Source organism: Chiloscyllium punctatum, chromosome 1 (assembly GCF_047496795.1).
Source record: "Chiloscyllium punctatum isolate Juve2018m chromosome 1, sChiPun1.3, whole genome shotgun sequence".
Lineage (NCBI taxonomy): Eukaryota > Metazoa > Chordata > Chondrichthyes > Orectolobiformes > Hemiscylliidae > Chiloscyllium > Chiloscyllium punctatum.
This window is the reverse complement of record NC_092739.1, coordinates 44745913-44761601: the sequence shown is the minus strand read 5'-3', so window position 1 is coordinate 44761601 and position 15689 is coordinate 44745913. Positions and strand designations below refer to the sequence as shown.

General features: G+C 43.2%; 1 protein-coding gene across 1 annotated transcript in view; it reads left to right on the top strand.

Annotated features, from left to right (window-relative positions):
* Positions 1–15689, top strand: part of LOC140459720 (ethanolamine-phosphate phospho-lyase-like) — a 41424-nt gene that overhangs the window by 9064 nt on the left and 16671 nt on the right. Inside the window, exons 2-7 of the mRNA XM_072554203.1 lie at positions 5053–5171; positions 9331–9490; positions 10958–11032; positions 11795–11888; positions 12474–12590; positions 15176–15258. Coding sequence (XP_072410304.1) covers positions 5053–5171; positions 9331–9490; positions 10958–11032; positions 11795–11888; positions 12474–12590; positions 15176–15258 — 648 coding nt within the window. The remainder of the gene's footprint in view (positions 1–5052; positions 5172–9330; positions 9491–10957; positions 11033–11794; positions 11889–12473; positions 12591–15175; positions 15259–15689) is intronic.

Here is a 15689-nt window from a genome sequence, read left to right as displayed (position 1 = left end):
CTTCAGGGAAGGAAAATGCCATCCTACCTGGTCTGACCTGCAAGTGACTCCAGCAAGTGGTTGACTCTTAACTACCCTCTGGGATAGGCAATAAATGTTGGCCTAATCAATGATGTCCTCTTCCCATGAATGAATATGAAAAAAACATCGTAACTGGGCACTGAGTTGAATTCACATTGAATGGTTTGACAATCAAAGAGCCCGATGGTCTACCCCAATTCCTATTTTCTATGTTTCTTTGACATCTTCCCAGATCTCTCTTCTCCAGTTTGGACAGACTTGGACAGGAGATTCCATTGAGTCAGAGGTGCTGTTACATTTTTTCAGAGGTTTTGAGGATGTTCTTGAATCATTTCCTCTGATAACTGCTTGCTGTGATGAAGCTTGGAGTAGAAAGTTTGCTTGGAAAGTCCTGAGTTAGGAAGGTGAATGATGTGGCCCATTGTGGTATGGAATGATGTGGTACATCTGATTGACTGTACCCAGTACCTCGATGCTAGGGATGTTGGTCAGAAAGAAGACCCTGATATTGAAGCACCTATCCTGTCAGTGGATTTTGCAGAAGAATAGCTTGCATTGTTTCTCCTGAGAGATGTCTGCTCTCCATTTTCCATAGGTTTGACACACACAGAAGGACGGGTGGCACAGTAGCTCAGTGGTTAGCACTGCTGCCTCACAGCACCTGGGACCTGGGTTTGATTCCAACCTCGGGCGACTGTCTGTGTGGAGTTTACACATTCTCTCAGGTTTTCTCCGGGTGCTCCGGTTTCCTCCCACAATCCAAAAATGTGCAGGTTAGGTGAATTGACCATTCTAAATTGCCTATAGTGTTCAGGAATGTGTCGGCTATGTGTGTTAGTCAGGTGTAAATGTAGAGTAATATGGTAGGTGAATGGGTCTGACTGGGATACTCTTTGAAGGATTGGTGTGGACTTGTTGGGCCAAATGGCCTGTTTCCACACTGTGGGGATCCTGATTGACTGTTACCCAATAGGTTATGAGCTTGATGCCAGAGTTGAGGTTTTTGTCATCAAATGCCTCAGATGGCCAAAGGCACATTGGAAGTGATGCAATATTTCATCATCAAAAAGCAATATAATAATAACCGGATTATCTATTTGGTGTTGCTAATTGAGGAGTACATTTTGGCCAGGATGCTATGTGTAACTCCCCTGCTGTAGTGCCACTGATCTTGTCTGTCATCTGAAAGAGCAGATGGTGCTTCAGTCTAACAATTCTTCCAAAAGGCAGCACCTCCCACAGGCAGCACTAGAGAGTCAGCTTATTTGATATGTTGACACAGGGACCAGTTGGGCAGTTGGGGCTGAGTCAGGAGCATTAACTTAAATTCCCGACAGTGCGGAAACAGGCCCTATGGCTCAACAAGTCCACACTGACCCTCCGAAGATTAACCCACCCAGACTCATTCCCCTACTAATGCACCTATCACTATGGGCAATTTAGCATGGCCAATTCACCTGACCTGCACATCTTTGGACTGTGGGAGAAAACCAGAGCACCCGCAGGAAACCCACACAGACAGTCACCCGAGGCTGGAATCGAACCCGGGTTCCTGGTGCTGAGAGGCAGCAGTGCCAACCACTGAGCCACTGTGCTGCCCCATTCTTTAAGTCCAAAGATTGTGTATTCAGTCCTCCTCCAGAGGCTTGAGCACAAAATGATAGCCGATTCAAGGAGTTTCACAGAGAGCAGTCTGCTGTTTCATTTCATACCCATTCTGGGAAGAACAGTATTATACACAGTTTCACAAGTGTGTCTTTAATGTGTGAACTTAATAAGGATGAAAAGGAAGAAATCCATGCATCTGGGGATTTGGGTTGAGGTGAGATGCTCTCGGGAGGGTTGGTGTAGACTCAATGGGCCGAATGGCCTCTTTCTGCTCTGTAGGTTTGATTCTATAATTTTTTTGTTTCATGTCAATTATTCTCTGGGCTTTTGTATGGTTTCCAGACCTTGAATACACAATATATCCAGCCAGGCGAAAGTTATGACTGCAGGTGCTGGGAGATTAGAGTCAAGATTGGAGTGGTGCTGAAGATGCACAGCAGGTCAGGCAGCATCCAAGGAGCAGGAAAATCGATGTTTCGGGCAGGAGCCCTCCATCAGGAATCTGGCCTGATGATGTATCCAGCCAACCAATTGGCATCAACGGTTAATGATTCAATTCAGTTGAGACTCAAGGCCAAAGACTACTTTGACCTATCACCATCATCTTTCAGACATGCATTTTGATCATGTTGCCTGTTTAATGCAGGAAACCAACACTAACTGAATTCCCCATGATGTTTCAGGATGAAACACACAGAAAGGTACTTTGGAACATCTTCGTGGTTTAAGAAGCCAGCTCACCACCAGCTCTCAAAGATAATTAAGGATGGACTATAGGTGTTCATTCAGTCAGCAAGGTCCACATACTGGGCACAAATAAATAACAAAAAGAATATCCACCATAAATCAAATTTCTCATAGACCTCTCATCACAAGAAAGCACATTAGTATCCAGCGCAATCTCAATCCACTGAGTTAATTGTGGAATTCCTGGAACTAAGTTAAGATACATTAGTACCAGCTTCCAACCTGTGCTGGTAGATTTTGGGAAGATTTTCTGGAATGGACTTTCCTTTCTGCTGAAGCATGTACCCCCCTCAATCCACACATTTGGTTAGAGGGGATGAGTTCACGATACGTTCCCTGGTCTCAGTGGGACGTGGTATTAAGTGTGGAGGCTGGAACATGGAAGCTAAACCAGCCTGCAAGAAGGTTCAAGTGTAACTTTCCAGACCAGGGAGGGAACTTGGACTCCTGAAATAAAATAACCCTTTTTGGGGAGAGCTTCATCGTAGAAAGCCACAAATCTTCTCTGTGGATGGAAACAAGCAGTAATTTGTGTGGGATGCTGACCACTCACAATGCCAATAATAATTTTGTCTGTAAAATGATGTATCAGTATAGGCACCTTGATATTCAAGTCTAATATCTCCTCTCTCCCACCACTGATTCTATTTCTATGGTGTCCTTGGAGCAATGTAGGACAGGAACAGGATGAAACATCAGGCTCTTGAACTACTTTCTAACTAAGTTATGGCTGATTTGTACCACAACTTCAGTTACTACCCTTTGCTCAAGTATTTCAGATATCATTCCCCATCAATAACCTATCAATCACAGCCTGTGAACTTCAATTACTCCAGCCTTTTGGGAATAAGACAGTCCTTGGTTTCCACCATCCTTTCTGTGAAATTGTGCTTCCTGATTTTCATCATAGCTCTAATTTTGAAACATTGTCATTGTTCTGGGTTGATGTATGAACTGCCAAGTTGATATCCCTATGCAGTTTGAAGTCCCTAGTAATGGGCTTATGATCCTGGTCGGTAACCCTCTAAAGGAGGTGGATGGGGATCCGGGTCAGAGATTAATTTTATTTTTCCAAACTTGTCAAATGCAACTCCAACCAGCGTCTCTTGTCAGTTTTAAAGAGACGCAACAATGGTGGTGGTGGGGGAGGGTCAGCAAATGTATTTTGTTCATGCAGCTGACAATCACTGGTTTAACGTGAGTTAGAGGTTTAACTGTGTGCCTGGTTGTATTTTCCAGGCATCTTTGTTGTTGAAAACAAGGACAGTTTTGGGAAGAAGGTAACTGAGCTCCACAGCACGATCTGGGCCAGGAGTCACTGAAGTGCTTCACCCTGACTTCTCACCACCACTCCACCTCCCACCCATCAGTCACTTTCATGTTCAAATATCCCAAAGGGTCTAAGCCAACACTCCTGCTTCCACTCCATCTCCCCCCCCCACCTTTGCCACCTTCCCTCCTCACCCCCTGACAACAGGGGTCAGAGATCAGATTTAACGATTCCCACCAACACCTCGACCCAACTGCAACTGAAAACAGGGGCCCAGTTTGTGGATTTGACTTGCAAGCTCCGAAACACAGTTTCTTTCTGTCTCTGTCTCTCTCTCTCTCTCTCTCTCTTCCTCCCCTCCCAGCAGATTGTCAATCCAGCCAATTTCAGTTTGAGAACCTGGTAAGAAAAAGAGAGTGAAGCGGGTGCTCCGGTTTCCTCCCACAGTCCAAAACTATGCAGGTTAGGTGAATTGGCCATGCTAAATTGCCCGTAGTGTTAGGTGAAGGGTAAATGTAGGGGAATGGGTCTGGGTGTGTTGCTCTTCGGCGGGTCGGTGTGGACTTGTTGGGCCGAAGGGCTTGTTTCCACACTGTAAGTAATCTAACCTAATCTAATCTAATCTAATAGAACTGTCCAGCACAAGAACGAGACCTTCGGCCCACAATGCTGTGGTGAACATGACTCCAAACTAATCCATTCTGCCTGCCCTTGGTTCATATCACTCCATTCCTTGCATATTCATGTTCTTATCCAAAAGTGCCTTTGGCACCCTAACATGTCTATCTCCACTACCCCTGGCATCATACCCCAGACTCTTATCACTATTTGCGTAAAAACCTTTGAACTTTTCCCCCTCTCACCTTACTTGCATGCCCTCTAGCATTTTAAAACTTCATAGCAAGTGAGGAATTGTACACTTTGAAATTTGTCAGTGGAAATTCTGCAGCCCTCCCTACTTAATCTGTCACTGTTAATATCCAGGCCTCAAATGTTCAGATTCTTTTAAAATGGCCTCTTAATCCCTCAGTTTCAACTTGGCCAAAAAAAATCATTTCGAAACATGAAGCCTTTGATCACCACTGTTCAAAATTAATTGATTAGATAAAACTTGTTGAACTTTACAGTATTGCAAAATGTATCATGCGAACATCTCAACTAATAAATCCTACAGGAACAGTGATTATAGGTGTGGCCAGTTCCTTTAATACTCACATTGTTAATACTTGAAGCATTACTTTAGCTTTTTCATCAACAGTCAATGGGCACTCAGGATTGCCTTTGCCAGCTACTGGGAAGGGTCACTTTTAAGTTATATAATCTATAAACATTCAGATCTTTGTCTTGCACTGAACCACAGAAAAGTGTTTTTCACCTTTTGACCACTTTCATTTGTTTCTGATCAGGCCATCATGCAAGGTGTTCTATTCAAAGGACCCACTCAAGATAATCCGTGCCCAGGGCCAGTACATGTATGATGAGAATGACACACCGTTCTTGGACTGCATTAACAATGTAGCTCATGGTAAGAAACAGCTGTTTTTAACTACTTACATTGCAAAGTTCCATCAGATTAAAGTAAAATTGCCAAGTTATATGAATCAGGAACAGGGGTGACCTTATAAAGGTTTATAAAATTATGAGGGACGTGGCTAGAGTAAATAGACAAGGTATTTTCCCTGGGGTGGGGGAGTCCAAACCTAGAGGGCAAAGGTTTAAGGTGAGGGGGAAAGACTTAAAAGGGACCTAAGGGGCAACTTTTTCCCGCAGAGAGGGGTGTGTGTATGGAATGAGCTGCTAGAGGAAGTGGTGGAGGTTGGTACAATTACAACATTTAAAAGGCATCTGGATGGGTATGTGAATAGGAGGGTTCGGAGGGATATGGACCAAGTGATGGCAAATGGGATGAGATTAATTTAAGATTTCTGGTCGGCGTGAACACGTTGGACCAAAGGGTCCGTTTCCATGCTGTACATCTCTATGACTCTATGATTAGACCATTCTGCTCCTTCAGCCTGATCCACCATTCAATATGATCAGTGCTGATCCAATTGCAATCACAAATCCTCATCCTTCCTGCCCTCATAACCTTTCAGCCCCTTTCTCAGTAAGAATCTATTTACCTCTGCCATAAAAATATTCAAAGACTCTTTCTGGAAAAAGAGTTCCAAAATTTCCCAACCCTCTGAGAGAAAAAGTTTTGCTTAATCTTGGTGTTAAATGGACAACTCGGAGAAAGTGAAGACTACAGATGCTGGAGATCAGAGTCGAGAGTGTGATGCTGGAAAAGCACAGCAGGTCAGGCAGCATCTGAGGAGCAGGAGAATCGACGTTTCGGGAATGAGACTTGTAGGCCATTGCTGAGAGATAAATAGGAGGGAGGTGGGGTTGGAGGAAGGTAGATGGAAAAGCAATAGGTGGATGAAGGTGAGGGGGGAGTGATGGACCAGTCCAGAGGGCAGTGCCGAGTTGGAGGCTTGGGACTGGAATAATGTGGTGGGGGGGGAGGGGAAATGAGGAAGCTGTTGAAATCCACATTTATCCTGTATGGTTGCAGGGTCCCAAGACAGAATATGAGGCGTTCTTCCACCAGGCATCGGGTGATAACGATTTGATGGTGGAGGAGACCCAGGACCTGCATGTCCTCGATGGAGTGGGAGGGGGAGTTGAAGTGTTCAGCCACAGGGCGGTGAGGTTGGTGGGTGCGGGGGTCCCAAAGATGTTCTTTGAAACGATCCACAAGAAGGTGTCCTATCTTCCCAATGGAGAGAAGACCACACTGGGTGCAATGGATACGGTACCAAACCATCATCTCCCAGACCATCCACAACCTCATCACCTCTGGGATCTCCCACCCACAGCCTCCAACCTCATTGTCCGTGAACCCTGCACTGCCCGATTCTACCTCCTACTGAAGATTCACAAACCTGACTGCCCCGCTCGACCCATTGTCTCAGCCTGCACCTGTCCCACTGAACTCAGGTCTTCCGACCTCGACAGAGTCCTGTCCTCCTTAGTCCAGGAGCTCACCACCTATGTTCACGACACCACCCATGCCCTTCACCTCCTCCAAGATTTTCGTTGCCCTGGCCCCCAATGCCTCATCTTCACCATGGACATCCAGTCCCTATACAAATCTATCCACCATGACGAAGGTCTGCAAGCCCTCTGTTTCTTCCTCTCACGGCATCCCAACCAGTAACCTTCCACCCACAGCCTAATCAGCCTGGCTGAACTGGACCTCACCCTCAACAACCTCTGCTTCCAATCCTGTCACTTTCTCCAAACGAAAGGGGTAGCGATGGGCACCCACACGGGACCCAGCCATGCCTGCTTCTTTGTCGGGTACGTGGAACACAGAAACCAGCCCCCCCCCCCCCCCCCCCCCTCCCCACCTGCTGCTCCACGACATTGATGACTGTATCGGTGCCATCTCATGCTCCCATGAGATGGTTGAACAGTTCATCAACTTTACCAACACCTTCTACCTCGACCTCAAATTCACCTTGACCATCTTGGACACCTCCCTCCCTTTCCTGGACCTCTCCATCACCACCCCATGGCTGAACACTCCAGTCCCCCTCCCACTCCATCAAGGACATGCAGGTCCTGGGCCTCCTCCACTGCCGAACTGTTACCACCCGACGCCTGGAGGTAGAACACCTTATATTCCACCTTGGGAACCTGCAACCACACAGGATAAATGTGGATTTCAACAGCTTCTGCATTTTCCCTCCTCCAACATTATCCCAATCTCAAGCCTCCAACTCGACACCGCCCTCCGGACCTTCCATCACTCCCCCCTCTGACCTATCACCTTCTCCCTCACCTTCATCCACCTATTGCTTTCTCAGCTACCTTCCCCCCAACTCCATCCCCGTCCCATTTATCTCTCAGTGCCCCCCCCCGGCCCAGAAGCCTCATTCCTAATGAAGGGCTTATGCCCGAAACATCGATTCTACGTTAAATGGATAACTCTTGATTTTGAAACAATGACCCCTAGTTCTCAATTCTCCTATAAGTGAAACCATCCTCTCCACATCCATTCTGTCAAAGATCACTCAGGACTTCATAGATTTTGATCATCTCCTTATTAATTCTCTTTGTTTTATCAATTTTTAGTTTTTTTAATATTCTGTCCAATATTCTGACCTTCTCCTTTTTTTTGCACAATCATATGCTTTTTCTTTTAAGCTTAACACTGTCTTTGCCATTTCTAGTCAACTGTGGACGCTGTCCCTTGAAATTTTTCTTACCCATTGGAATGTGTTTGTTCTCTGTATTTTGAAATATCCCTTTAAACACCTGTCACTGTATCCCTGTTAATCTATCCTTTAACCTAATTTGACATCTCATTTTAGCGAACCCCTGTTTCCCTGCCCTCATAATTGCACTCCCTTAAAATGGGAAACTCCCCTGTCCCTCAAATCGAATGTAAAACTCAGTTACAATGTGGTCATTGCTCCCTGGTTGTGTCATCACTATGAGATCATTAATACATCAATCAATTAATCATTAAATTGAAATCCCTTCCAAAACACCACCTGATGCTAGATTAGTTTTTAATTTTTAAATATGAGTTGGATATATTTTTGTTAAGCAAATGTATTAAGGGATATGGGCTGGAAGAAGTTTTGTGGAGTTAGGCCACAGATCAGCCATGATCTCATTGAATGGCAGAACGGGTTTGAAGTCCGAAATGACCTATCCTTGTTCCTGTGTAATCCTGTGCCATTTCACAATATCAGGTCAGCTATAGCTGATTCTCTGATCAACTTCAAAACATGCTTTTCTATGAACTATCCCAAAAATATTCTATGCGTTCCTCGTCTAGGCTAACTTGATCTATCTGACTTTTCCAGTCCATAACTTAATATCTAAATCTTTATTTGAAAATGCAAAGGAGCTGACTGATGGCAGGTAAATAATTTTTCAGCTTTGTACTTTACATTTGCATCAAGCATAGGGTTAAGGGTAAACGATTAAGCTGCAACTCAGTAATGAATTGTGAATGCAAAGTGCTTGGCTGACTCTTGTCTGATTCTAGATTTTTTAGATTAGATTAGGTTCCCTACAGTGTGGAAACAAGCCCTTCGGCCTAACCAGTCCACACCGACCCTTTGAAGAGTAACCCACCCAGACCCATTTCCCCCTGACTAATGCACCTAACACTACGGGCAATTTAGCATGGCCAATTCACCTGACCTGCACATCTTTGGACTGTGGGAGGAAACTGGAGCACCCGGAGGAAACCCATGCAGACACGGGGAGAATGTGCAAGTTCCACAGTTTGTGAAAACTGTTATCTTGCATCTTGTAATAAACTGCCTTGTCTTTATCGGAAATGCCAAGTATGAAAAGCGACAGTCCAGATGTCATTCGGTGCATTTTTTTTTACATTAACATCAAGTTGAGGGAGTTTGTTAACTAGGCAAGTATTCTTGCTTTATTGAAAGCAAAATCTTAAAGGATGCAAAAAATGGAGGAATGTCTAGATTACAATGTAATTGATTATATGCTGAGGACTCCATACCAACTACAGGACTGTCGTGATTTCAATTGTGAGTGGCTGATCATGAGCAAGATCAAGTGCTCCCTTTTGTGCAAAGGGATAGTTCGCCCTTTGTTCTGATTAAGTTTTCATTTCTATTGAAATATCCTTTTATTCATTTTTTTATTGTTAGTGGGACATTGTCACCCGGACGTGGTGCAAGCTGCTGTCAAGCAGATGGAACTGCTGAACACAAACTCTCGTTTCCTGCATGATAATCTCGTCCAGTACGCTAAACAGCTCACTGCCACTCTCCCCCAACAACTTGCAGTTTGCTACTTCGTCAACTCAGGGTAAAGTCTGGCCAATATTAGATATTATTTGCATGCTTTTGAGAGCAATTTGCGATCGGGGATTGTACACATACACATTTTTTTGAAGGCATTTGAGGTCAAGTTGTGACGTTGGGAACCCAGCAAGGTGAAAATGTTGATTTCAGAATAGTCCTAAAAATTACTTTGCAGGTATTGGTGCAACCAATGGTCCATGCTCCCTTAAGGATGTACATAAATTATTTAGACAAGCAGGAGGCTGGAAGAACACAGCAAGCCAGGGAACATCAGGAGGTGGCGGAGTCAATGTTTTTGGTATTTCTGGACTAGATGTGGGGCTAGGGGGCACTACAGAGAAAAGGAGAGAGAGTGTAGAGGTGGGATGGAGAGAGTAGTAATAGGGAGACTCCAGTAGTGGGTATGACTTGGTCAGTGATGAGGGATGAATCTGAATGGTAGCTGGAAAGAAGGGTTGGTCGGTGGAATGGAAGAGAGGAGACGGGGCTGGAAAGGGAGCCAGCGGATGGTTGGGAAGGTCATTTAGAAATCTCCACATGAATTATTTGTCCCTTGCCATTGATGTGTCCTCTCCCACTCTTCATCTGTGGTTGTACATCAACATTGACATGAGACAATTGTGAATAAGAGTAACTGAATTCCGCCATGTCTGTCTGTGCTTATGCTGAAGATGAAAAGACAAATTGATGATGAGAATTAGGTCCAGCTCATTGAATCCAATTTCCACTGTAGCTAACTGTATTCCTTAATTTGACCCAGCATTCACACAGTATATTACATAAATTACCTGACTGGTTTCTCATGAAAGGGAGAGAACTGGTGATGGTTTAGCCTGAATGACTGAGGTGAGGCGGGGGGGGGGAGGGAAATCCTGAGCTGCTGCAGGAAATGAACCCAAGCTGTTGGCATCACAAACCAGCTGTCCAGCCAACTGAGCTAACCAATGTCATCACACTGTATACCCTATTGTGAAAGACATACCCTGCAGTTTAGGCTAGGGTGTTTTTGTTCTGTCAAGCTTAAGGTTTTTCTCCCTCTTACAAATAAAATTACTTGTCAACATCTGGATGAGGGTGTCCAGTCAAAGCTGTGTGAACTATGAAAGATATCAACTTTTACTGTTTTCATCCAGAGGAGTCTAGAGGAATGCCTGAGACTAAACTAGGCTGCAGACTGATGGTTACATGTTAATTCAGGGAGAACCAGCTGAGAACTGAGTGTGTCTAAATATGGGAGACAAGTAATCATTGCAAAGTCTTGCCGTGTGCGAGTGGGAATAAAGAGAGGTCTGCACCACTAATCCTTAACCTCTAGCGTTTGTCGTTACTTCTCTCTCCCATGTATGGCTGTAATTTGAATGATATTTGGAGTTTGCTGGATTCATAGAGCTTGCACTGATTATGAACTTGCTAATACTTGCACCTTCATGTGTTAAATCAATTCTTCTGATGTTGTATTTTCTTTTAATAGATCCGAAGCTAATGATCTTGCTCTTCGATTGGCTCGTCAGTATACAGGTCACTATGACATCGTTACCCTTGACCAGTAAGTAGTAGACGTTTATAAGGAAAAAACTGATTGAAACTTGGTCGATAGTGAGGCAAGAATTTAGCCAATTTCAAGTAACTTATGAAAAGAAGAGTGAGTTCTTAGATCATAGATCATAGAATCCCTACAGTGTGGAAACAGGCCCTTTGGCCTGTAAGTCCACACCGACTCTCCAAAGAGTAACCCTCCGAGACCCATTCCCCTACTCTATTACTCTACATTTACCCCTGACTAATGCATCTAACCTACACGTGCCTTTCACTTCTTGGATATGGGTTCAAAAGCACTCTCTTGTGCCTTAGGATTGACCCTTGTTTATTATTGTATTGAGAGAAAAAGAAGCAGTTTTCTGTTTCTTCTATTTACAGAATAAAGCAAATCTCTTATCCCAACTGCTGGAATTTTTAAGTCAAAGTAAAGGAATGGAATTTCACCTTAGTGTTCTTCGAGTAAAGGGCACAGAGTTCAGAAAATTCAGAGCTGTGATGTGTTTTCACATTAGAGACTTCTATTGGTCACAGCCAATGGTTTCAGAATTATCCACTTTTCTCTCTTTATGTAATTTTTGGAAAACAGTCTGGCACGAACTATCCTCATTGAGCATGGGGGTGTGGGTGCTGTAGGCTCATTGCTGAAAGTTTCCATTTACTGAAAATGTTGAGTTAAAAAGGACAAAGAATTTAGTGTTGCAGGTGCTTTGCTGACACTCCAAATTCCATGTTTTGCATTGATCCTGGATTTCTTTCACTTTCCATACAGTGCTTATCATGGACATGTAACATCTTTGATAGATATCAGCCCCTATAAATTTCAAGAGTTCCCTGCTGGAGGGCAGAAGGACTTTGTGCATGTTGTGAGTATTGATAACAATAAGCTTCCTGATGTCTTAACGCAAAAACAGTTTATAGTGAGGACTGAGCCAAATCCAGCAGATAGGATCTCTCATCTACCACTCGTAAGAGTAGCATGCCCAGACAAGGCAGAGGAAGAAATCAGTAATTTGCAACCCACTGAATTGTGAAGAAATGCAAGTGTTGACAGAAACAGACTTGTTAGTGAAGCTCTGTAAGCTCATTTATAAACAATGGCCACTCGAGTGCACTGGATGGCAGTTACTATTATCCACATATCTGTGCCAACCAGCAAGTAACATCATCCAGAGAGAACTGAAGGGGTGAAAATAGATATTGTGAGTTATCAGCATAGATTAGCATGACTGTGTGAAAATTTTAGTCCTAATTTCGAGGAAGCTTTCTGTATTTTGTTCTATTGAGTCACTGGAATTGGGGATCCAGCACACTCAAAATCTAAGAAATTGAATGCAAGCTAGTTTGGATAGCCTAGGGTTAAGAATTCCTGAAACCTTTTGTATTGTTGCTCCTCTGGTAAATGTGAGTTTATGAACCAGATGGTTTTTTTTTTACTTTTCTGCTTTTAGGCACCTTCCCCAGATACCTACAGAGGAAAGTACAGAGAAAACCATCCTGATCCAGCCTCAGCCTATGCAGATGAAGTAAACTCGTTAATTCAAGATGCACAAAAGAGAGGCCGCAAGGTTTGTGGAATGTTGAACAAAACTGGTTGTGCAATGCTGGATTAATATTATCCACCCAGGACTTTATATCAGATTACAAAATCACCGAGGAGTAATTTAGATTAAAAGTGCGTTTCTTTTTCTCTATAGCTGTCTGACCTGAAGCAGGCTCACCATTCTTTTACACTACATTTTAAATATCAGTACTACCAAAAGATCAGCAATGTGCTGCACCTGACTATAGCTATGGTCACACACACAAATATTGTGATAATTATGTGGTTATGACTTTTTATCATTAGCTATACTTCCTTGAAGTACGGTTTTTGCAAAAGTAATTTGGCTTATACTTACTTTTACTTTTGTGTGGAGCCTAATGCTTATCTGGCAAAGATGTTGTGACATAAGTCTACAAGTTTCTAATTGGTGAAAAACTGGTTGTTTATTTCCAGAATCGCAAGTCTTTGATAAATGTTGTTTTGACAGGAAAGCACAATAAAGTTGTATGAGCGTTGTACCTTTGTGCTGTAATGTAACAGAGATGGCAGCTTGCAGTATTTATGGTGACACCTCAAGCTTTCCATTAAAATCTGGCTCTTTTACCTCTGAAAGCTGGGAGCAGAAGCAGCACAGACTGATGGGATATGTGTCACCTTATTCTCTTAGCTGGAAGGGTACAATATGAAATGGGTTTGTGCAGTCTGAATCCAGCAGGAAACTCAGATTTCACACAAAGTTTTAAAGTTACTTCGGCAGCTCCAAAATAAAAGTATGGAAATAGAAGGAAAATAAATGACTGAGATGTTTTTGAGCTTGAGTGGGTAAACACATTGTGGAATGTGGAGGAAGGGCACAAGAGTGCTGCTGCTATAGAGGGCTCTTTCATTGTCCATTGTAAATATATGTATGAAGCCCTGAGAAACAGCAATCCCTGTGCAAATTCATCCTCAGACTCCTGATGTTAAAGATTTAAAGTTGCCATCCCAGTTTCATCATAACACAACCATATTTCTTCACAGTGTAGTAATGGCAAGCTCAAACTTGGATGCTTGCATTATTACATTTAGGCTGCTTAGTGATGTGCCGATTACAAAATTGTTGCTCACATGATAACGTTTCACTCCTTGTGTCACAAAGTGATGCTGATGAATTTTACTGTCTGGGGATTATCTCGGAGCTGCTGCCTCTCCCTCCCACACCATCACAACTTCGCCAGACTGACGATGAGAACATCGTCCAACATCTGGCAAAGCTATGATGCTTGAGTAGGAGCTGCTCTGGAGGAAATTCTCAGCCCACATCCTGCCACAGTGATTGTATTGTAATTATAGTGAACCATCGGCAGGGCAAGTGACTTGTTGCAGGTTGCAATGTACCAAATTGATCCATTCTGATATTAATGGTTCCGCTTCCTCCATGCTTGTATGCAAAATATGGAAATTCAGAGTGCAGTGTTTCTTGCCAAATCACTTGTCCTAAGTCCAAAAGATTAGGTAGGTCATGACCTTATTCTTTTCTTTACTAATGGATAGTTTTCTTTTCTTTTTTTTCCCCTTCTGTTGGATATTTTTGCAGGTAGCCATGATGTTGGTCAGTCGCAGAGAGAGTAAAGGCTAGTGCCATGTGTGTAAGTGGCACCTCTGGTGTGCAGTAATATATCTGAAGCACAGCTTCTCAGTTACCCTCTAACTACTTCACCAAGGCCAGAGACGTGGTTTATTTCCAGAAGGATCATCTACTATGGAACTGTATATTTCAAGGAGGGCTCTTAACTTTTAACCTAATATCTGGTGTAGTTACAAATTACAACAGGAAACTTGTCTTTTCTTTCTGACTTAGGCAAGTGAGCAAGTAAAATATACTAAAATGAATTACTTGTTTTTCAAGGAACTTTGAATGAAGCAATTTGCAGATTGTGCCTTTGATGTTTCCTCCTAAATATTTGCATTCTTGCTTACAGACCTTCATAGAAACGTGTGCAAAACAAATCAGAGGTGGAAAGAAAGCAAACCAGTTAACAATTTTATTGAAGCTGTACCTAAATAAATTCTACCTGGCCACATTTAAATAGTACCAAAGGGGCAACTTTTTTCATGCAGCGGGTGACATATGTGGAATGAGCTGTCAGAGGAAGTGTTAGAGGCTGGCACAGATATGCATCTGGATGGGTATATGATTAGGAAGGGTTTGGAGGGATATGGACCAAATGCTGGCAAATGGGACCAGATTAATTTCGGATATCTGGTCAGCAGGGACAAGTTGGACCGCAGGGTCCGTTCCCGTGCTGTACATCTCTGACTCATCAGCCACTGGACTCAAAACAGCAGGAATCAGTGGGATTTCAGCCCTACATATGAAAACATTTTTATGACTTAATTTTACAAATGGCACATGCAACCTTGAATTCGCAATGGAATACTCTGGCAGGCAAAGTATGCTGAGGGTATACAGTGATTTCAATTGTCTTTGTTCCTTTTGTTTTAGTGACTGTGAAATGATGAACTGTTCTGTCTCCTGGGGTTCAGTCCAACCACTGACTATCTCGTTCTTTTTGGCTCAGTGCAAGCTGGAGGTGTGTATTATTGATGACATCTTCTTTTGAATAGATGGCTGCGTTTATTGCTGAATCCATGCAGAGTTGCGGAGGTCAAATAATCCCACCAGCTGGCTACTTCCAGAAAGTGGCAGAGTATGTACTCCATTTGTGTTTCTCTTTAAAGGAAGAAAGATCCAATGTAGCTTTTAATTTATCGTTAAAAGTTTTTGTAAAAATTTCCAGAGAACAAAATTGATTGGTGGTTTTAAACTGCACTGATCTGACCTCCACTTTATGTTTTGGGCTTGACCATTTGAAATTTGTCTAATATTATATGTTGCTTTATTAACTTACCTTGTGGAGCATCTGTCTTTGTTTTCTTCCTTACCATGATTTGATTCCCGATTGTACATATTATTGCACCACCTGGGTATATAACCAGCCCTCTGGCCTCTGTCACAGCCTCTTCTGATCCAACTGCTAAGAAAGCCTCAAGAGGAACCCAGGTGCCTCTCTGTTTTTTTTTTGCCCTTTTCTTCCATTTCTCCCAGGAATGTCTTAGCTTCTGCTGTGCCTCTCTCTGA